The sequence below is a fragment of the Nomascus leucogenys genome, chromosome 4 (genome assembly GCF_006542625.1).
Source record: "Nomascus leucogenys isolate Asia chromosome 4, Asia_NLE_v1, whole genome shotgun sequence".
Taxonomy (NCBI): Eukaryota; Metazoa; Chordata; class Mammalia; order Primates; family Hylobatidae; genus Nomascus; species Nomascus leucogenys.
The window spans coordinates 118,935,543-118,959,267 of NC_044384.1; the positions used below are offsets into that span (position 1 = coordinate 118,935,543).

Below are 23,725 nucleotides of genomic sequence, written 5' to 3' on the forward strand. Positions count from 1 at the left end.
AAATTTGTCAAGCCCCCAGAAGAGTTGAATCTATTGTTTTTGTATCATATTTTCACGTTACTTATCACTATCTGAAATATGGCGTTCATCTGTTTTCTTACTTATTGTCTGTCTTTGTTATTAGCGATCCTGCGATTTTGAGCGGTACTTGGCTGTCACCCAAGCACCTAGAACCGGGTTCACTGTACACTGAAAGTACGCAAAAATATTAAGTGAATGAATGAATGTCAGGAAGATGAAAGATGGAGGGAGGTGAGAAATCCATCAAAGGCTCACAGAAAGAACTCAATTCTTGGATGAAAGTCGGAGGAATCCCAAGAGCTAACAAGCAAATTTGCTGAGAGAGGGGGCGGGGCGGGCCAAGGGCGGGGGCGGGAAGGGGCGGAGTCGGGCGGAAGCCAGGGAGAAGGCCCAGGAAGTGACGGCCGCTTCCCCGCTACCGGGGACTTCTGGAGTAAGAGAAGTCAGCGGTGCGGTTGCTGCGGCCGCTGCGCTCCCCGGCCCAAGGCGATGGAGAACGGAGCGGTGTACAGCCCCACTACGGAGGAGGACCCGGGCCCCGCCAGAGGCCCCCGGAGCGGCCTCGCTGCCTACTTTTTCCTGGGCCGGCTCCCATTGCTCCGGCGCGTTCTCAAGGGCTTGCAGCTGGTGAGTCCGCGGTCAGGGAGGGCGAGCCCGGGCTGGGGAGCGGGGTCTGGCCCGGGCTTGGGAGGCCGCCGAGCTGGTTCGTTTCAGCTTGGTTGTTCAGTAAGAGGAGGTTTCCACACTTCTAGTTCCTTCCCTCTCGGCCTGGGGAAGGGGGCGTCACCCTCCGCCCTCCCGCCGGGCGGCCCCTCAGTCCCAAGGCTCTCCCCATCGGGATCCCAAGAACTGGGGCCACCCAGCCTGTTAGGCGGGCTCAGGAAATGCGTCGGAGACCCAAGTCAGCCACTTCAACATCTTTCACTCATCCTCTATGGCGACTTTCCTCTCTTCTCCCTGCTGCTACCCTGCATTATCGCCTACAGTGCCTGTATTTAGACTGTGAAGCGCTGTTTATCTTTCTCTGGCTCTTGCGGTTTCCTGCTGCGAGCCCATGGGGGCAGTTAACTTGCTGGACAAAATCCTGCGATACCACGCGTGGCATTGACGTGTGTGTGGGTGTGTGTGTGTCCGGTAAATTGTCTTCTAAAAGTTTTATATTGACTGGAAAAGAATTATTTCAAAATTGAGCAATATGGGTTCTACGTGGAAAGTCAAAAGGACAGTTTTTTGTGAGTATGTGCGGATAGCAGAACTAGGACATGGTATGCATCTTTCCATTTTATTGAGTTTATTTTAAGCAGTTAAAGTACCATAAACCTATTCGTGAAAACATCAAAGCATCTTTGAAATTTAAATTACTCACTTTACAGTCGTATTGAGCTCCTATGTACTGTTTCAACCACTGAGGGTTGAACCAGTTTAGGAAAAATAGAACCAGTTTAGGTTCTATTTCTGCAATAGAACCAGTTTAGGAAAAATCTGAATGCTTATAATGTTTATGAGTTTTGTCTTACTTTGTTTCGTTTTCTAACCATTCTAAGTAAAAATTAGCTCATTGGTTTCCTTGGAAAGAACTTAAATCCTTACAACTCAAATGACCAGAAGTTAAATTCTTAAAACTCAGGTGACCTACTTTTATTGAATAGAAAAACAGAAGTCGGAAAATCGGCACTGCTGTTTAGCGATCAAAATGATCACATCTGCTGATGACTGGGAAATCATTTGAAAGCAAGTGATAATGTGGCCTATGGAACCCAGTAGGATCTGGCCTTATCTTTCTCTCCAGTCTCCCTCTAGGTGGTTCCACACTGGCCACCTTTAATTTATTACGAGGCATCAGGGGCTCCTTCCTGCCACTGTTCCTTTGCATAAGCTGTTCCTTCTACCTTCTTCCTTCTTCCTTCTGCTCTTGTCAGCTGTCACATGATGATTTTTAGGTATTGGCTGTATTTCTCTGCAGTAAAGCTAAAATTTTCTAAGTGAATAGTAGAACTCTTTAGAACAGAAAAGAATATTCATCTGAAGCTTTGTTTTTTTTTTTTTTGAGACCGAGTCTTGCTCGGTCTGAGGGCGGGGCAGTGGCGCAATCCCGGCTCACTGAAACCTCCGCCTCCCAGGTTCAGGCAATTCTCCTGCCGAGTAGTTGGGACTACACGCACGCAGCACCATGCCCGGCTGATTTTTTTTTTTTTTTTTTCATAGAGACGGGGTTTCGCCATGTTGACCAGGCTGGTCTCAAACTCCTGACTTAGGTGATTTTCGCCCTCCAGCTCTCCCAAAGTGCTGGGATTACGGGCGTAAGCCACTGCGCCCAGCCCATCTGAAGCATTCTTGCTGCTCAAAAAAATAATCTGTATTGGTTTGCTGCCCACAAAATCTCCTGTTTTCAGTTGCGTTTATTTTTTTCTTTCTAATAAAAAGTGGCAAAGCTAAAGTAAATTTTCTGATTACCTTCTTATAGTTTAGTAAATTGTATCTTTGGAATAGAACATAACCAGTTTCCTTGCTTATTGCTATTATAGAAGAAAAAAAACATGGAACACAACCAGCAATTTTTGTGGTAAATGTTTTTTTTTTTGTTTTTTTTTTTTGTTTTTTTTTTTGAGACAGTTTCGCTGTTGCCCAGGCTGGAGTGCAATGGCGCGATCTCGACTCACTGCAGGCTCAGCGCCTCCCGTGTTCACGCCATTCTCCTGCCTCAGCCTCTCCGAGTAGCTGGGACTACAGGCACCCGCCACCTCGCCCGGCTAATTTTTTGTATTTTTAGTAGAGACGGGGTTTCACTGTGTTAGCCAGGATGGTCTCGATCTCCTGACCTCGTGATCCGCCCGCCTCGGCCTCCCAAAGTGCTGGGATTACAGGCGTGAGCCACCGCGCCCGGCCTTGTGGTAAATGTTATACTTGGACACAGAGAAGATGAATTTGCCTTAAAAGATCGTTAGACTATTATTTGTTCTCCATCATTCATAAGAAGAAATGGAGAAAAAATAAAAACTAATATCTCTTTATGAAATCCATTTATTTGTTTATGGGGAAATTGTCATGTTACAAGAATGCTTTCTTTAATATGGAGATTTAAAAGTACTTTTTCATTACTGCCTTTCACTTTGATGGTTGTCTTTTTGTTCCTGCTTTGTTTTGATAATGTCTTACCTCTTCACAGTAACAGCATATTACAGGAATTATCCAGCAAGTCCCAAGAAGGTTACATATGAAGTCAGTAAAAGTTGTCCTCCAGCCTGGGGCTATAGGCAAGGTCTTTGCCTTAACTCAAATTCTTCCTTTAGATAGATTGGTTGTTTTACTTTAGATGTTTAATTTTTTTAAAAAACTAAACAGAATTGGGAGCTCCAGTAAGGAAACAACTGTAATGGAGAAACCCATAATCAGAAGAGGAGGTGTTTTAACAAGGGACCTGCAAACCCTGTGAAATTTTATTCAAAATATTGTACACTTACATGTTTGAGTATATTATTCTGGACCCATAAATCTTAACAGAATCTCAAAGATCCTACAAGAGAAAAGAAGCCTGTTCTAAAACTTTGTTTTTTTTTTTTGAGACGGAGTCTTGCTCTGTCACCCAGGCTGGAGTGCAGTGGCGCGACCTTGGCTCACTGCAAGCTCCGCCTCCCGGGTTCACGCCGTTCTCCTGCCTCAGCCTCTAAGAGTAGCTGGGACTACAGGCGCCCGCCACCGCTCCCGGCTAATTTTTTGTATTTTTAGTAGAGACGGGGTTTCACCGTGGTCTCGATCTCCTGACCTCGTGATCCAGCCGCCTCAGCCTCCCAAAGTGCTGGGATTACAGGCGTGAGCCACAGCGCCCGGCTAAAACTTAAAAACCAGACATTGTGTATATACTTAGGAAATTCTTACATTAGAGTCTTCGGAGGTTGAATTGGATTACCTCTGAGGTTCTTTGCACTCTTAAGATTTTTTTTTTTTTCAAACCTCTGATGCTCCATGGGGTTTGCTATTATAGAACTGAATTGAACATTGAAGGGATAGAGAGTGGAGCCTGTACACAGAGATTAGAGATAAAAGAACGTAACTTCTCTATCTCTTGAAGTTAACATAGCTGTGTCTACCATTTAGATATGACCTAAGTTTTGTTAAAACCCTAAGCATCCCCCAACTACCATCCACCCTTTCAGAGCTTAAGAAGAAATAGTTGAGAATTCAGTGTAAGGAGTTACTGGAGTCCTAAGTTTATGCAGTTTTTCAGTTTATACTATCCTTAGATTTGTCCATATGTTCATGTTTTATTTTGTGAATGTTTTTGAGGGTTTTTTTTTTTTTTTTTTTTTTTTTTTTTTTTTTTTTTTTGAGACGGAGTCTCGCTCTTTCACCCAGGCTGGAGTGCAGTGGCGCGATCTCGGCTCACTGAAAGCGCCGCCTCCCGGGTTCACGCCATTCTCCTGCCTCAGCCTCCCTAGTAGCTGGGACTACAGGCACCCGCCACTGCAACCGGCCAATCTTTTTGTAGTTTTAGTAGAGACGGGGTTTCACCGTATGTTAGTCAGGATGGTCTCGATCTCCTGACCTCGTGATCCACCCGCCTCGGCCTCCCAAAGTGCTGGGATTACAAGCGTGAGCCACCGCACCCGGCCTGGGAGTTTTTGTTTTAAGGGGAGAATTGACGTTTGGTAACCTAATTGCTTGCTAATATGCTGGTGCAGTGACCTAAATATGTGTAATTTTCTGTGCAACAAGCTGCACATTGTGTCTGTGCTGTCAGTTGACTGTCCTGATAGCTGCACAGTACTGGGATTCTAGTCGCTCATCTGGCAAGCAGTTTTAGAAATCGCCAGTGATTTTTCAATATATTACATTATAAATAATGTTACCTTATAAGTACCAAGAAACAAATTACTTGGAAGCATTTCTTATATTGATACTCTTTTCATTATTTAAATATGAAAACTGATGTGTAGTAAATTGAAATGTTCTATTTTTACCTTGAGGAAGATCCGTAATATCAGCAAGTTATATCTGAACCTTTGTAAGAGTAAGTATTTGCCTAAGGCAAGGGAGGCCTGGCCTGTTTCTTCAGACTAATGGATTTGTAAATTTGAACTTATAACTACAAAGTTTTTAGTAGTAAAGTTCATTAATTTATAATTCATATCATTTTGTAGATGGAGCTTTATAATTAATGGCAAACATTTAAAAGTTCTTTTTATAAAATATAAGTAGACTTAAATTAATGGAGAATTCGTATTTAATATAGTGACCGTTTTAAGGAACACTTGAAATTTCAGAAAAGGTAGTGAAACAGGCATGAGCCACCGCACCCAGCCTGGCAACAGAGTGAGACTCCATCTCAAAAAAAAAAAAAAAAAAAAAAAAAAAGAAGGGGTAGTGAAACTGAAATGGAGAGATAGATGCAGGATAGTAATTATCCAGTGTTTAAATCACCAGAGCTGTAAGATCATCTTTTAGTCACTGAGACTTCCCAAATCTGTTGATGCTAGCAAATTGTTTTTATTGTATGATTTAATACATTAAAGGAAATATACAGAACTGTGGGATTAACTTCAAAAAGCCAGTCTTACAGGGAAAACCTACACAAACATACATACTCATAAAAGGAATTTAACAAACAGTATTTCATGGGGAGAGGAAGTACAGAGTGGGAGTCAGAGACTTGGGTTCTTGTCTGTGCCAAGCTAACTTGGGGGCTTAACCTGTCAGTAGCTTAATTCCATCTTTGTAAACATGAGGGTGGGAGACTATGTCCTCTAAGGGCCCTCCTGACATTAAAAGCTTGATAATTACCTTAATTATATTTGGGTAAAAATTTATGTCATTAGAAGGAGTTACATTGGGTATACAGTTGTTAGGTACTTAGCTTAATATTCAGTAAGCAATATTTAGTATGATGACTTCATGCTATTGAGAACAAAACTGTTTACCAAAAAATAATAATTGAGCCTTTTTACTTATGGGTTACATTTACCATGAATTTCTTAGCTAATTCAGCGACATTTTTTCTCTCTTCCTATTTTTTTTTCTTTTTTTTAATTAATTTTTTTTTGCACACAAAACAATACACATTTTCTAAAAATACATACAAACAAAAAGATGCATATCAAACATATTAGGAAGGTTGCACATGGGAAGATGGGGAATAGAAATGGGGGGTGGGAATTAAAGAAAATAAATGAGAGAGGGACTTTGTATGGATCAATGATAATAACTCAATCCTCTGTTTGACAAAGAAGAAGGAGAAGGAAGAGGAAGAAAAAGTGAGATAAAGGATCAGAAAGGGAGGAAAATAGAAAAAATTAGAGTATGACTCCAGGGTAGACCTGTTTTGTTGTCGCTGGGTTGGTTGGTTGGTTGGTCTGTTGTATTTTTCATAGGTTTCGCCATGTTGGGCAGGCTGGTGTCAAACTCCCAGCCTCAAGTGATCAACCCGCCTCGGCCTCCCAGAGTGCCGGGACTACAGGCGTGAGCCACCACGTCGAGCCCCCACATTGCTTCTGGCCTCCGTGGTAGACCTCCCAGACGGGGCGGCCGGGCAGAGGCGCTCCCCACATCCCAGACGGGGTGGCCGGGCAGAGGCGCTCCTCACTTCCCAGACGGGGTGGCCGGGCAGAGGCGCTCCCCACTTCCCAGACGGGGCGGCCGGGCAGAGGTGCTCCCGACTTCCCAGACGGGGTGGCCAGGCAGAGGCGCTCCCGACTTCCCAGACGGGGTGGCCGGGCAGAGGCGCCCCCCACTTCCCAGACGATGGGCGGCCGGGCAGAGGCGCCCCCCACTTCCCAGACGATGGGCGGCTGGGCAGAGGCGCTCCTCACTTCTTCCCAGACGGGGCGGCCGGGCAGAGGCGCTCCTCACTTCTTCCCAGACGGGGCGGCCGGGCAGAGGCGCTCCTCACTTCTTCCCAGACGGGGCGGCCGGACAGAGGCGCTCCTCACTTCTTCCCAGACGGGGCGGCCGGGCAGAGGCGCTCCTCACTTCTTCCCAGACAGGGCGGCCGGGCAGAGGCGCTCCTCACTTCCCAGATGGGACTCTCTCTCTCTCTTCCTATTCTTGACCACTTTGGCATTTAATGCTGGTGACTACTCATTTCTCGAAATTCTTCCTTCAACTTTTACACTTTTTTTTGTTTTTTTTGAGACGAAGCCTCACTCTGTCACCCAAGCTGGAGTGCAGTGATGCAGTCTTGGCTCATTGCAACCTCTGCCTCCCAGGTTCAAGGGATTCTCTTGCCTCAGCCTCCTGAGTAGCTGGGACTACAGGCGTGCACCACCATGCCCGGCTAATTTTTATATTTTTGGTAGGGACGGGGTTTCATTACGTTGGCCAGGCTGGTCTCAAATTCCTGACCTCATGATTCACCCGCCTTGGCCTCCCAAAGTGCTGGGATTACAGGCGTGAGCCACCGCGCCTGGCCAACTTTTACACTTTTTTCTTTTTAATACAAGAAAGTGCTTACCAAAAAAAAAAAAATCAACTAAAAATATTAAAATAAAACCACTTTCCCACCCCTCACACTGCCAGGTGTCACAGTATGATTAATAGTTTGGAGTATGTTTACTTGCTGCTTTTTTTTTTTTTTGAGATGGAGTCTTGCTCTGTCGCCCAGGCTGGAATGCAGTGGCACGATCTCGGCTCACTGCAAGCTCTGCCTCTCGGGTTCACGCCATTCTCCTGCCTCAGCCTCCCGAGTGGCTGGGACTACAGGCGCCTGGCACCACGCCTGGCTAATTTTTTTTGTATTTTTTTTAGTAGAGACGGGGTTTCACCGTGTTAGCCAGGATGGTCTCAATCTCCTGACCTCGTGATCCGCCCGCCTCGGCCTCCCAAAGTGCTGGGATTACAGGCTTGAGCCACCGCGCCCGGCCCTTACTTGCTGCTTTTTAAGGAGTTTTCTTTTTTTAAAAACACTTCCTGTGGCTTGCTGGTAAGCAAGTTGCTCTTTTCCCTTCTACACTCGAACTGTAGAATTCCTTTAGGCCCCACCCAATCCTTTGTTGCTCCTGTTTTCTAACCTACTAAACCAGGCAGGTGTTCCCTGCTGCCTTCATCTAGACATCCATATTCCCTTGCATGATCATCACACAACCACACCTAACTCCTAAACCATTTTTTTCTTCATCCCCATCCAGTTAGGTCAGTTGCCTTATTATCATTTTTGGATTTACTATGCAAATTCTTGCCCTTATGAATATGTTCTTTTTCATCCTCCACCTAGAATTAGAATGTCATGTGTCTATCCAGGTTCTGTGTGTGTCTCTACCTGGTTTGAGTCCTGCTTTTCCACTCATCCTTCTCCAGCTCCTTCGAACATTTTCTTGAGATTTTCTAATCTACATATAATGAATGCTCAGTTAATGTGGTATAAAATATATTGTTATTATTGTTTCTTGTACATTGAGCTTATTACTCCATCATTTATATCTTCCTATACGTAGAACAGTGTTGGAGTGTTGCTAGTTCACATACACTTTGAGCTAGCAATTGCATAATGCTGTGGGATCTTACAAAAGAAGGTTAGTAGCCTCAGAGATGGGTAGGCAGAGAATTTTTTTTCTTTATTTTTTTTGGTAGAGATGGGTTTCACCATGTTGCCCAGCCTGGTCTCAAACTCCTGAGTCCAAGCAGTCCTCCTGCCTTGGCTTCCTAAAGTGCTGGGATTACAGATGTGAGCCATCGCACCTGGCTGACAGAATTTCATATTGACTATAGCTTGTAGTGCCAATTTCTTGGCCTTTAACTTGAGATGGGAACTAGTAAATGTCCAAACTTTTTTTTTTTTTTTTGAGATAGTCTCGCTTTGTCACCCAGGCTGGAGTGCAGTAGCTTGGCTCACTGGAACCTCTGCCTCCTGGGTTCAAGCAATTCTCATGCTTCAGCCACTCAAGTAGCTGGGATTACAGGCATGCGCCACCATGCCCAGCTAATTTTTCTATTTTTAGTAGAGATGGGGTTTTGCCAGGCTGGTCTTGAACCAGGTTGGGCAGAAGGCCTCGAGTGATCTGCCCACCTTGGCCTCCCAAAGTGCTGAGATTACAGGTGTGAGCCACTGTGCCCTGCCAGATATCCATACTTAATATTGTTCTCCTTGATTCTCTTAAGATGTCCAGGCAGAACCTGCCTCCTACTATTGCTCTGAGGCAATAGGTCAGTAAGGTCTGTAGGAATGCCACCTGTTAATACATTTGGAATAGGACTTGTAATGACTTGAGACTGACTGCTTCTGGACAAGCTGGATCCTGTCTTTCTTTTTTTACTGAGAATAGACAAGCAGCCTATGTCTGTCCTACAGATAACCTTTTATTGCCATATAGCCTTCACACATGAGTGTGCCTAATAGTCTAGTTGTAACATGAGTGCTTCAGCTATTCCCAGACCCTAATTAGAGTTTTAGGCTGGTATCTTCTCTCAGTTAATTGACTTTTATACAACCTAGGTATATTTTGTAAATTTCTCAGAAACTTTTAAAACTTGGACAAGATTTAACATAGAGGCAAGAAAAAGGCAAGTGAAGTGTTAGATATTTAGTATTTTATTAGACTGTAGTCATGTTAGAACTCATCCTGGGCCGGGCGCGGTGGCTCACGCTTGTAATCCCAGCACTTTGGGAGGCCAGGAGATCGAGACCACGGTGAAACCCCGTCTCTACTAAAAATACAAAAAAATTAGCCAGGCCTGGTGGCGGGCGCCTGTAGTCCCAGCTACTCGGAGAGGCTGAGGCAGGAGAATGGCGTGAACCCGGGAGGCGGAGCTTGCAGTGAGCCGAGATTGTGCCACTGCACTCCAGCCTGGGCGACAGAGCGAGACTCCGTCTCAAAAAAAAAATAAAAAATAAAAAACAAGAACTCATCCTGTAAGTATGATTATAGGAGACTAAGGAAGTATGTTTACACAGTGGCCTTCTGGGATTTGTCTTGGCGTTGTCACTTTATATCCTGTGGTATAATGATTGGGAACACCTTACTACCTAACAGCTGTCTGAAGGAAGTTGTTTGGGACATGCTGGGCTATTTCATGCTTCACTAACTTACAGGAAATCAGAGAATGTAACCATTCATGTTACAATTAGACTATTTTTTTCTTTTATATAAATTATTTTCAGTTGTGGGGATATATACATTTTTGTATAGCCAGTAGGAGGGAGAGGAAATCCCTTAAAGGTTTGGATACCAGTATAGATTTGAATTATTATTTTTTAACTTTTTATTTTGAAATAATTATAGATTCACAGGAAATTGCAAAAAAAAAAAAAAGTACAGGGAGGTCCCATGCACTCATTTGTATGTGCATGTGTGTGTAATTCTGTGTAATTTTACCATGTGGATAGCTTTCTATAATCACCACCACAATCAAGATACACAACTGTGCCATCAGCAGAGGCTTCCCTGTGCTACCCCTTTGTAGCCACACCTTTCCCCTTTCTCTTGGCTGCCACTAATTTGTTAGCCATCATTATTATTTTTATTATTCTAAGAATGGGCTATGAATGGAATCATACAATATGTAAGCTTTTGAGATTGGATTTTTTTTTTTTTTTTTTTACTTTGAGTAATTCTCTGGAGATTCATCTAAGACATTACATATATCAAGTTTGCTCCTTTTTATTGCTAATTTGGGGCTACTATGAATAAAATTGTTATAAACATTCACATACCGGTTTTTGTACAAATGTTTTCATTTCTCTGAGATAGTTGCCCAAGAGTTCTGTTCCTGGGTCATATGGTAGATACATGCTTAGTTTTTAAAGAAACCACTGAACTGTTGTTTGTCTCTTTTTAATGAAAATGTTTTGAAGGATAAGATATTTACTATTACTATGAAATGTATCTGTTGATTTTGGTAGCAATCTTGTTGCCATTAACCTGTCTGGTTGCTTCTTCTGGCCTGACTGGGGTGAGAAGGGAATTCCCTTTAGCCTCTGACTTAGGTCATCAGTCATTTTGATGGTTTTGGCCCTCAGCAGGAAATTCCCTCAGCTTCTACAAAACCCACACAAACTGCCCAAGCAAAATACTCTTCTTCACGCTCATCCCTTCTATTTCTAGAGAAGAGTTAGTCCCAAACCTGAGCCCTGAATCCTGTCTTTAGAGAGCCATTTTTCTATCTATGTCTTTAGACCCACCCATCTTACTGGTTTCTGCCTAAGTATTTAAACATGCTCAGTTCTCTCCCATGTTGAAATTCCCTTCTCTTTGACCTCATCCACTACTGCCCTATCTGGCCATTCTTTCCCAGCCACACTTACTGCCTATGCTGTCTCTCTTTCACTGCCTTACCCTCCCCTTACTTCCCAATACACAGTATTGTAATCAAGCTTCTCTCCCTGACTACCCTGGAACTTTTCTTGGCTAATGTCACTGGCAGTCTTCTTATAGCTCAGTCTAAGGTAGGTGTTTCAGTGTTGTTCTTACTTGACCTCTAAGTAGCATTTAGCACTCTTGTTTACTTGTGTGTTTGTGCATGTGTGTGTAAATACTTTTTTCTTGTTTACTACCCCTTTGATTGCTGCTCCTAGTTGTTCTTTGCTGATTTCTTCCCCTCTGCATATCCCATAAGTCTTCAGATTCCTCAGACTTCCACATAAGGCTATCTTTCCTCATTTGAGTCATCTCACCCTCCCACTTTGCTGCCTGCCACATCTTTATCTGCATCTTAGACCTCTCCTTTGAGCTCCAGACCATATATTCATTTGGTTTCCAACTACATCTTCACCAAACTCTTCCACAGACCTCCTCAATCACAGCACATTTAAAATTGAATTTATTATCTCCCCAGCACCCTTGCCTTTTAAAAAGAAAAAAACCTGACTCTTTTTTCAGTGAGGACCAGTATGTTAGTACCACATATACAGCAGTTGGAAGTAGTTAAAACCCACTTGCGTGTAATTGAGTTGCCAATTTAACCAGAGTTAACATTCTCCACTCACCATACCAAGCATCCTGACCTCACACCGGTCACCCACAGCCTGCCATGGCCAGTAGGCGTCTCATTAGCACTCTGGAACTCTTGCTTCTGTCATCAGTTGAGTTGTGTTGTTCCCATTACTGGTTTATGCTAACTATACTTTTATGGCCAAACAGTTAAATATTACAAAGCTGAAACTGAGTGTTAAAATGAATTGTTTCTTTAAAACTAAATTGAATGCTTTGGAAAGACTGAAAGATAAGTTACTAAAAGATTTATCTGCCACGGAATTAAGGAAGAGCAAGGCAACTGTAAAAGGCTGGTAAAATAGTCTGAATCTAGAAAGATTCTGAACTGTGTTTTTCAAGTGTTTAAGATCTCACTTCACTTCAGATAGCATCAGTCTGGAAGTAGTAGTCCATAGATGATGAAAGTGATTAATGCAGAAAACATGTGGAATTCCAGTCAGTAGACCCATAAAGACTCACTTCAGCAGATTGTTAATAAATGTGCGTTTTTAAGTTAAAATCTTTAAGGTACATATGTGTTATCTTGTGTTCCATATTATTTGTACACATCTTGTCTGATACGAGCTTTTGCATCTTGTCTGATAAGAGCTTCTGCTGCATCTCTCAGTGATTGCCACTCTTCTCGATTGCTGCTCCCTGGTCGCTATTATTTGCCCTGATTTCCTACATCAGCTTCCCAGTTGGATGTCCGCCCCAAGGTTTGCCTTACCTCTGGTCCCTTCTCCATATTTTAGCCAGCGAGAACTACTGAAAGCATAAACCTGATCATTGTCAACCTTTACTTTAAAATCCAGACTCTTTAATTAATGAGGACATTTAGATCTGGCCTCAGCTTACCTCTCTAGCCTCATATAATAATTTTTGTGCTGCCATTCTCTTCCCTTAAACTCTATACTTAAGCCATGTTGATTTGACTCACTTTGACAGTTAAGTTGGAGGTCGGGGTGTGTGTTGTCTGTATGTTGGGTCAGGGGGCAGATGCCATCCTCTCTCATTTCTGGGCCTTTCTATGTACTGCTTCTCTGCTGGGAATTTCTTTCCTTAATCTTTCATCCCCCAAACTGACTCTGTTTTTCAGGTCTCAGCTTTCTCTTTCAGGAAGCCTTTCCTGACCCCGAAGTTGAGCGTCTCTCCTGTCTGCTTTTATAACAATATTATATATTTCCCCTGTTCTGGCATTAGTACACGATAGGTTAATTAATTCTTTATTTACCTGTATTTCCTTCAAGGTGGCCAAACTGTAAGTTCTGTGTAGATGAGGTTTATTCATTAATCTTGTTTGCCATAGTCTCCTCATTGTAAATATTTGAGTAAACGTATTATTCAGAAACAGCTTTCTAAATACTGTAGATTCTCTGAAAAAACACTTAAGTAAAATGTTTTGCTTCATTTGTAGTTGCTGTCTCTGCTGGCCTTCATCTGTGAAGAAGTTGTATCACAATGTACTTTATGTGGAGGACTTTATTTTTTTGAGTTTGTAAGCTGCAGTGCCTTTCTTCTGAGTCTCCTTATACTGATTGTGTATTGCACTCCATTTTATGAGAGAGTTGATACCAGAAAAGTAAAATCATCGGTAAGCATGAGAAAATATCATCCCTATATTAATAGCTATTTTGTAATCTGGCATAGTTTTATTGTTCAAAGCAGTAATGTTTTCAAAACTCAGCAACATGAAAAGACAGTATCCCTTGTTCCAACTCGCTCTGCTTCTAAGCACCTCGTTTTTTCCTACCAAGGGGATGATAGAGAAGGAAAGTGAGATTAGAATGAGAGTGACAGACACTGCCAATAGTTTGCAGTTATTGGTGGTTTAATGTAATTCACATTAGACTTAAAAAAGCCTAGGATTTTGTCACTTCTGGTTTCTCACTTTTGAGTGTCACTCATTGGTTCTACAATTATTAATTGTGTGCCTTTATTATATGCCAGGCATTTATATGCTAGACATTGGAGATAGAGTAATGAACTAATGTGAAATATTTCTGGAGCTTTAAAATAACATTTAAAGCTTAAAGCTTCAGTGATCAGGGAAAATAAAACAACATGTAATTCTTCCTATATTTTGCTTTAATGGCTTTATGAAAAGTTGTCTACAAGTGAATTAAGAATGCATTTGTTCCTGTGTTAGTTTGCTAGGAGCAGAATCCTGTTAGAACCAGTGCCCTACCATCTTGAGGTGCTGTCATGGCTAATGCCATCACTATAGGAATCTCTGTGACAATGACAACAGGACTCATTTGTTTTATGAAATATATATTAAAAGGATACAGATAATCCTTAGAATTTTTTAAATTATATTTGTAGTCTTTGGACATTTTTTTTACAGATGAATATGCCGTAAGATTTGGACAAGGGAAAAGTTCTCAAGTGTCTGAGCTGGTTGATTTATAGTTTGAATGTGTAAAAAAAAATATGTATATATTCCAAATTCTGGCTGGAAAAATTTATATAAAAAAATTAAAGATTGAAATCATTTTGTCATTTCTTAACAGTGAAACAATATCACCATAAAAATATTTTTAGAAATGTTTAATTTTTATTTTAATGCTGCATCTGTAGTGTTTAAAGCACACTGATCATTTTGACAAGAAACGGTATTATAATATTGTCCAGTTTAGTATCATTTTGACAAGAAACAACATTATAATATTGACCAGTATAGTATAATGGTGTAACCTAAAAAAAGTAAAACATTTATTATATCAAACTTGAGCATTTAAAAAGTCATTTTGAGTAAATACTGGTTTAAAAAATACTGAGAAAAAAGAAAAATTAGTCCGTCCTAAAATAGCTTTTGTATTATTTTGCTGTATTCCTTTTAAGTCTTTTTTTTCCATTCATAGTTTTAAAATTTAAAATATTTGTAATCATAGAACATATATTGTACTTTTTACCTAATATCATAAAGATTTCATGTTTGTTTGCATGGTTTAAAAATCACTTTTTACTGTCTGCATATTAATACACTTAGATTTTAAATATTTTTTCATGCAAGAGAGGTTTTCTATTTTAGAGGAATGTGTTTTGAGTGTGTGGTACTGGTGGTGCCTAGAGAAGAATAACTTTTTTTTTTTTTTTTTTTTTTTTTTTTTTTTTTTTTTTGAGAAGAAGTCTTGCTCTGTTACCCAGGCTGGAGTGCAGTGGCGCAATAGCAGCTCACTGCATCCTCCACTCCCGGATTCAAACGATTCTCCCAGCCTCCCAAATAGCTGGGATTACAGGTGTGTGCCACCACACCTGGCTAATTTTTGTACTTTTAGTAGAGACGGGGTTTTGCCATATTGGCCAGGCTGGTCTCAAACTCCTGACCTCAGGTGATCCACCCACCTTGGCCTCCCAAAGGAATAATATTTTTTAAGAGAGAATGTTTTCTATCCCATGTTATTGCAGTCAGAGTCTATTAAGAACAACAGTAGCCAACATTTTTGGGACATTTACATTTACTAGTGGTATAGCTTGGATTTGAACTCAGGTAGACTGACTCTAGAACCCATGTTTATTGAACACTACATTATGGTCTCAAAATGATTGTCTTGTTTCAATTAACTTGAATGTATTCCAAATATTAGTAAATAGAATTTTATATTTATATGTAATAAATTTGAAATAATCAAAGGGATTAAAAAATAAAGTACTACAGGGAAACATGTTCTAGAAGCAGAGAAAACCTCTTTTTTTCTTTTTTTGAGATAGAGTTTCGTTCTTGTCGCCCAGGCTGGAGTTCAATGGCACAATCTCAGCTCACTGCAACCTCTGCCTCCCGGGTTTAAGCGATTCTCCTGCCTCAGCCTTCCAAGTAGCTGGGATTACGGGTGCCCGCCACCACACCCAGCTAATTTTTGTATTTTTAATAGAGATGGGGTTTCACCATGTTGGCCATGGTGTTCTTGAACTCCTGACCTCAGGTGATCCACCCGCCTCGGCCTCCCAAAGTGCTGGGATTACAGGCGTGAACCACCGTGCCCGGCGAAAAAACCTCTTACATTTTATATAAATGTTAAGCGAATGATTGACAATTTAGGAATTCTGTGTTAAATAGTTTTATTGATTTTTTTTTTTTTTTTTTGAGATGGAGTCTTGCTCTGTCGCCCAGGCTGGAGTGCAGTGGTATGACCTCGGCTCACTGCAACCTCTGCCTCCTGGGTTCAAGTGATTCTCCTGCCTCAGCCTCCAGAATAGCTGGGACTACAGGCGCCCACCACCACGCCCAGCTAATTTTTTTGTATTTTTAGTAGAGACAGGGTTTCACCATGTTGGTCAGGCTGGTCTCGAACTCCTGACCTCAGGTGATACGCCCACCTCAGCCTCCCAAAGTGCTGAGATTACAGGCATGAGCCACCGTGCCCAGCCAGTTTTATTGATACTAGGTTTAGTGGAGTTTGCAGTTCAGAAAACTCAAAAAGTATGAGACTTAAAACCCTTTGGAGTGGCTATCATTTTACCAAGTTTCCCTTTCTGAATCAAGTGTATATGTCATTACTGCTTTCAGTTGGCATATGAGAGCCTTGCGAGGTAATGCCTGAGAGAGCACTTGGAAACCCATGAAACGTCTCATGATTGTAAGCTGCATTATGATGAGATATGGAAACTTTTATGTAGTAGATAAGCTCATCATATAAGCTCACTGTGGATTACCCACTTGGAACAGTTGAAGGCAATGTTATTCCAGAAAGCTTACATGTCTAAAAAATACACTATTGGCATATGTCTATTTAATAATGGGTGGTTTTTAAAATTCTTTCTTTTAGAAAGTGCTTTCAAAGCATTGGAGTGCTCTCAGAGATGTCATCCTACGATAAAATACTTTGAAAGGAAAGAAAAATGCTTTTTTGCTGGAAGTAAGATGGAATTGTAATAAATGCTTTGGCTTAGATAATTTTAATATGTCCCAGAGAAAAAGAGGACACACACAAACACTTGCACACATACACACTAGATCTTTTCCGGGACTGTTTTTTGTTTTTTGTTTTTCTTTTTTTTTGAGACTGGATAATAAAAAACGTCCCAATTAGCTGGGACTACAGGCTCATGCCACCTCTCCTGGCACAGGGGATTGTTGTTATTAAAAGATTATCTTGTAATGTGTTCTCTTAATATGCCCAGCCCCGTGTGGGTACTGTTTTTTTACAGGGTATTTATTGAATGCCAGGCTTATTGAAAAGTTAGAAGTTTGGGTATGTAAGTTTGGGTTGTATTAAAAACAAGTAGCCAGAGCTTTGTAAAGTTAAAAATGAAAAAGTTCATTTCCATGAATCTAACTGTATTGTATTCCTTTTGTGTTTTGTATGTATGCATAGGATTTTTATATTACTTTGGGAACAGGATGTGTGTTTTTGTTGGCATCCATCATTTTTGTTTCCACACATGACAGGACTTCAGCTGAAATTGCTGCAATTGTAAGTACCTTGTATTTTTAACATTGCTTATTTTTGTTTCCTTAGAAATACGGAATTTGGAGAGTACTTGACAAGTTATACAGCATGTTAGAGTTGTTTTTCTTTTAGTTTACTTTTTAGTGTAATTTTGAATAGAAGACCTACAAGCAAATCAATATGATAGCCTTTAAAACCTAGAGCCTATAGAATTTGACTGAATTTCGTTTAAAAAAAACCCACTTACTCCACATATCAGTGTGTTATTGCTAATGGAAATGGTAAAATTGATTTTATTATTTTATATTTCTCCACTTTCAGTTCAATAAATGCACACCTACATGCCAGGTGCTATTCTAGATATGGAGAATATATGGGAGAAATGATTCAGAGGCTCAGTCTAGAAAAGGAGACGGAAAAGTAAAATTGTAATGGAGTTTGTTAAATGAACCAATAGAAGTTGTTCTGAGACTGGGTGCCGTGGCTCAGGCTTGTAATCCCAGCACTTTGGGAGGCCAAGGTGAGAGAATCACTTGAAGCCAGGAGTTCAGGACCAGGCTGGGCAAGCAACATAGGGAGACGTCATCTCTACAAGAAGAAAAAAAATAATAGAAAAAAAAGTTGGTCTAGACAGCAGTTTTCAGTGGGTTGTACATATCCTCAAAGTTTCATCAGACTTTTCAAGGAGTACGAGGCAGAGATAGTGTTGAGGAAATTAATTTCCAGCTTTTAAACCTCCATATGTAATCTTTTTTAAAACTAGTATGTCTGAGAATTTATCTCTGGTGAAGGAGTCTCACCAGCTCTTTTCCACCTTCCCATTCACAGTCGCCACCCACCTTGCCCCTCAAAAAGAAAAAAAACTTGCTTGTCCTGAATCTTGCTGCATTAGTTCCTTCTCGCACTGCTATATAGAAATACCTGACACTGGGTAACTTATGAAGAAAAGAGGTTTAATTGCCTCATGGTTCTGACAGCTCTGTAGGAAGCATAGCAGGGGAGGCCTCAGGAAACTTACAGTCATGTCAGAAGGCAAGGCAGAAGCAGGCCCATCTTACATGGCCAGAGCAGGAGGGAGAGAGAGAGTGGGGAGGTGCTACACACTTCTAAACAAGCAGATCTTGCAGTAACTCACTATTACAGAACAGCGCCAAAGCACCATGATCCTGTCACTTCCAACTAGGCTCCACCCCCAACATTGGGGATTACAATTTGACATGAGAATTGGGTGGGGACACAGACCCAAGCCATATCACTTATTATGGTGGATTACCCTGAATTGTAAAACAAACCCTTGAGTACAACAAAGAGACAGTTGAAAATAAAGATGCAATTTTTGGCTGGGCGCGGTGGCTCACACTTGTAATCCCAGCACTTTGGGAGGCCGAGGCGGGCGGATCACGAGGTCAGGAGATCGAGACCACGGTGAAACCCCGTCTCTACTAAAAATACAAAAAAATTAGCCGGGCGTGGTGGCGGGCGCCTGTAGTCCCAGCTACTCGGAGAGGCTGAGGCAGGAGAATGGCGTGAACCCAGGAGGCGGAGCTTGCAGCGAGCCGAGATGGCGCCACTGCACTCCAGCCTGGGCAACAGAGCGAGACTCTGTCTCAAAAAAAAAAAAAAAAAAAAGATCCAATTTTTATCTGAAATTCTTGGGGCCAGAATTTTTTTTGGATTCAGAATATTCTGGATTTTAGAAAGGTAGTGCTGTACATATGTTATATTACACAACACCACTTGAGGTCCTGGGACAGTACCCTGTAATCTAACATTGGTGTATCTGAAGTAAAACATAAGAATATTTATAGTAAAAGGGATAAGAAAAGACTGTAAATAGTCTTACTCCATGTAAACAGTCTTGCTTCGTGTCAATTTTTAGCCAAATGAATCACGAAAACCTGGAGTTAATGTAGTTCTTTGGGTTTCGGAATTGTAAATCAAGGATCATCGCCTTGGACTGGTAGCAGTGCTGTGAACTTGAATGACTGGCAACTGGACAACAAATCGTCGTGCAAGTCAGCTGGTTTCCAATTAATACTTTGTTTTTTTTTTTTTTTTTTTTTTTTTTTTTGAGACGGAGTCTTGCTCTGTCGCCCAGGCTGGAGTGCAGTGGCGCGATCTCGGCTCACTGCAAGCTCTGCCTCCCGGGTTCACGCCATTCTCCTGCCTCAGCCTCTCCAAGTAGCTGGGACTACAGGCGCCCGCCACCACGCCCGGCTAATTTTTTGTATTTTTAGTAGAGACAGGGTTTCACCGTGGTCTCGATCTCCTGACCTCGTGATCCGCCCGCCTCGGCCTCCCAAAGTGCTGGGATTACAAGCGTGAGCCACCGCGCCCGGCCAATACTTTGTTTTTAACAAAATTGAAGTTAGGCCGGGCGTGGGGGGCTCATGCCTGTAATCCCAGCACTTTGGGAGGCCAAGGCGGGTGGATCAGGAGGTCAGAAGTTTGAGACCAGCTTGGCCAACATTGTGAAACCTTGTCTCTACTAAAAATGCAAAACTTAGCCAGGCATGGTGGTGGGCGCCTGTAGTCCCAGCTACTCGAGAGGCTAAGGCAGGAGAATCGCTTGAACCTGGGAGGCGAACCTGGGAGGCAGAGGTTGCAGTGAGCCAAGATTGTGCCACTGCACTCCAGCGTAAGTAACAGAGTGAGACTCCATCTCAAAAAACAAAAAAACAAAACAAAATTGAAGTTGTAATTAATAGAGTTGTCAGCTAATACATCATTAAAACTGCTTTTTATGATAGAAAACTCAAAAAGAGTTCAGAGAATTGCATGGCTATATTTATCTATTCATATGACAACAGTTTCTTAGCACTTACACGTATAAAAACAAAACAGAAATAAAATTAACATTGAATCTTGATTCATTCTAGCAATAAGCAATATTTATTCATGGGTACATAAACCAATAGAAGAGAAAAATCAAAGTTTTAATAGGACTTTATGGTTAATTTCAGTTTAGAAACATTTTTGTTGCAGAGGAGTATGAGATGGTGATCAATAAAATAATGAGTTTTTTAACTCATTTTTAACTTTAAAAGCTCTGGCTACTTATTTGTATAAAAATACATTACTATAAAATTCTATGGGGAAAGTGAAATGAAGTTGAGGAATATTTGAGTTCCAGGGAAAAAATTTACAGCTATAAAAAAAATTTTTGTATTTTAATTAGACTGTCCCAGTATTTATATTTCATTGGATATATTTAATAGTGACAGGTAATTTAAAAAGCCGATATTTATAATATGCTGGAAATTACCTTTTGTAACTATTTAAATTATGAAAAGTTTTATAGACTTAAATGCATGAGGAAGTTTTTTTTTTTTTTTAATTCAGAAGTGTGTGAAAAGAGCTAGAAGATCACTTGTGGTGATCAGAGACAGCTTCAAAAACAAGGGTGACATTTGGTCTGAGTTCGATGTATTTAAGAAGGTTGCCAGGAAAATAAGGGGATAAATGCCATGAAGTCAAAAATAAAGATTCCAGAGGGAAAAAGACTTGGCTTTTGTGGCGGGGGATGGGAGGGTGGGAGGCGTTGATAATTAAATTTAGATTGGATATGTTGGGGATATCTGGGGGACTTAATGAATTTGGAGCTCAGTTTACTTTGTGGTAAAATGAGGTGGAATGCATATTCTTTATAGGGGGGAGGAGAGGTCAGGAGACTGCAACAGACTGTAAGAGAATGTTATTAATAAAAATCGTGGAGATAGGGAGTATTAGATTTGGAAGAGACTTTAGCCGTCACCTACATCAATTTTCTCTTTTTTACAGAGAACTTACCTGGCCCCCCTATCCTTAAGGGTTTTGCTAGTGGAGAAGCTAAATTTGAAGCAGACGCATGGTCTTCTGTCTCTTGATAGAATTCTCAGAACGTTTGATCATATTTTAGAAGAGAACAATTAAGGAAGTGATTTAAGGAAGAGGAAGTAGGTAGTGGCGTCATGTCACTGTGTCATTGCAGTGTGACAACTGGAACATTAATTTAACCTAATAGTATCTTCAAAATGGAATTTCTGTTTTGATATTAATAACTTTTTTCATTCTCACCTAGGCTGAGTTGCCTAGTCACATATTTTCCTTATCACATCTGTGGGTCAATCTAACCATGCACATATTTTTGTTTTGTATCATTTTATAGGATTTAATGTTTATCTGTTAACCCTACTTTCATATATTAGCCCTCCACATATAAACATGCACACATAAGGCAGAACATTAATATTTTGTGAGACTCTGACTAATAGCCATTATTCTGGAAGTTTTTCTTTTATAACTTCTTTCCATTTTTTGATGACTTAAACATTTTTTTACCATTAAAGAGTAGTCGTGTATAAAATTCATGAACATTTTGTTTACATGAAACATTCTGCAAGCCAAGTAGGAAATGTAAGATTATATTCCAAAATTCTCATATAACCTTTCCTCATTTTTTTCCTCAGGTGTTTGGATTTATAGCAAGTTTTATGTTCCTACTTGACTTTGTCACTATGCTGTATGAAAAACGACTGGAGTCCCAGCTGAGAAAACCTGAAAATACCACTAGGGCTGAAGCCCTCACTGAACCACTTAATGCCTAAAGACTCTGGGGAGCAGATGTTACCTAAGGTAGTGACCCTGCATTGTGGTGTCTGAGCCCTGGCAGAAGCTCTTGTAAAATTTGTGTAATTGTTTAAACCACTTCTTTTGGAGAGCAAGGGGAAGGTCAAGAAGGCAGTTTTATCAATATTGTGTCAGTCACCACAAAGTAGGCCAGATACGTTAAAAAAATTTTTTTTAAATAATAGTTGAAACTTATCTCAAATGGAGATTTTGGTGAGAGGAAGAGAAAACAATTGTTTTTTAAATCACACAGCTCAACGATTGATAAATGATTCTGTCATTCTGTTACAGGTCATTCTTTTACTAGGCTTAGCTTCCAAATTATGCTTTATAGCTGTATAAACATCGTGATTATATTCATCTACTTAGAAATTGTTTTATTTTTAAATTAATTTGCTTAGCTGTTTGTTTTGGTGCTTAGATTATATTGTTAATGGGAATTTAACATATTTAAGAAACCAATATTTAAAATGTTGGTCTAGGTTTTTTTCCTTAACATATATTACCAGGCTTTACTGTATTTCAGCCGTAAATGTTATAATATTTTTGGATAACTGTTATTAATTCTTTGAGACCTTCGTATAGCCTATAAAATGTATGGGAGATGTTGGTATTTTATGTGTATAAAAGCAACAATATCAGCAACTTCGTGTTTATACTGCACCTTGTTGTTACTTGTTGATGTCAAGTAAAAAAAAGATTGTTTTGTAACACATAAAAAAATGGAAGAAACTGATACCACACCTAAGGACCAAAGATAAGAAAGACTTTTTGCCCAAGACAGTGAAAGTAATTATAAAAACAAGCTTTGACCACTTACCAAGTATCTGAAGAGATGAGTTCATACTATGATTTAGAAAGTGGTTCAATTCCCCTGTTGGCATGTGATTATTTTTACTAAAATTAATACAGCTCTGTGGGTCTTCCTTAGTGTTTTCTTTGAAGCCAGTCTGTTTTTTTTAGGACCCCAGCCTTTGGTTTTTCATCTGTTCGAGATGCCTCTTTTCTGTCTCCTTATCAGATAGAAATGGAGTCATGTGCTGCTGCTTCATCTAGCAGAGGTTGGCCTCTGGCTCTGACGCTTACTTTTTGTCAGTTGTCTTCAGGTGGTCCTGAATCTTGGGCCCTTTTAATTGTGAATACTGTGTAGCAGGATCTTGAGAGTCCTTGTTCTTACATAGGCATTGTTCTAGTTTGTCTTTGGCAAAAAAAAAAAAAAAAAAAAAAAAAAAGTAAATATCCACGGAACCCTGCCCAGACTAATACTATTGGTGGCATAAGAGAATCAAGCCATTCTCAAGAGAGAACTTCATAACCAGAATTGTCTGTTGGCTAGCAGCTGTCACAGATAGGCAGGGCACTTGGGATACGACCTTTCTGTCCAGGTGGTTCACAGACTAGACCTTTCTTATCCTCATTCTAGAGTTTTGACCTAGGACTCTAGTGTGAAGATGATGAGCCCATACATCAGGTCCTTCTGCACTTTGGTGGAAGTCTCCCAGGGTAGGTTTCCTATTTGAAACAGTGGAATCATGTTTCCAGTGATAAAGTTTAATGACCTCATCTTTTTTTTTTTTTTTTTTTTCTCATCTGCCATTTGTGTGTCGTAGATGGGTTTTAGTTGCATGAATGTGGCTAATGTGGTTCTCAGAAATTGGTCAGTATGGGCCGACATAGCTTCTGCTCTTACTGACTCAATACCTTTAGGATTTGTATCAGAGTTTGGATACTAGTGTTTGTTAGTGGTGATGTCACCACTACTTAACTGGGAGATAATGAAACCAATCATGGATGCTGTTTTTATTG

At 40.7% G+C, this 23,725-nt stretch overlaps 2 protein-coding genes across 3 annotated transcripts in view; one reads left to right on the forward strand and one right to left on the reverse strand.

Annotated features, from left to right (window-relative positions):
* Positions 1–391: 391 nt before the first annotated feature.
* CMTM6 (CKLF like MARVEL transmembrane domain containing 6) lies at positions 392–23,122 on the forward strand. Its single transcript, XM_003256811.4, has 4 exons — positions 392–648; positions 13,336–13,512; positions 17,237–17,335; positions 21,760–23,122. Exons 1-4 carry the CDS (start codon positions 511–513, stop codon positions 21,895–21,897), a joined length of 552 nt encoding a protein of 183 aa, XP_003256859.1. The 5' UTR covers positions 392–510; the 3' UTR covers positions 21,898–23,122.
* The window catches only part of CMTM7 (CKLF like MARVEL transmembrane domain containing 7), a 100,716-nt gene continuing 97,622 nt past the window's right edge, over positions 20,632–23,725 (reverse strand). For both annotated transcript variants that reach the window (XR_004029801.1, XR_004029800.1), the window contains one exon: positions 20,632–23,117. The gene's annotated coding sequence lies outside the window, so the exon portion shown is untranslated. The remainder of the gene's footprint in view (positions 23,118–23,725) is intronic.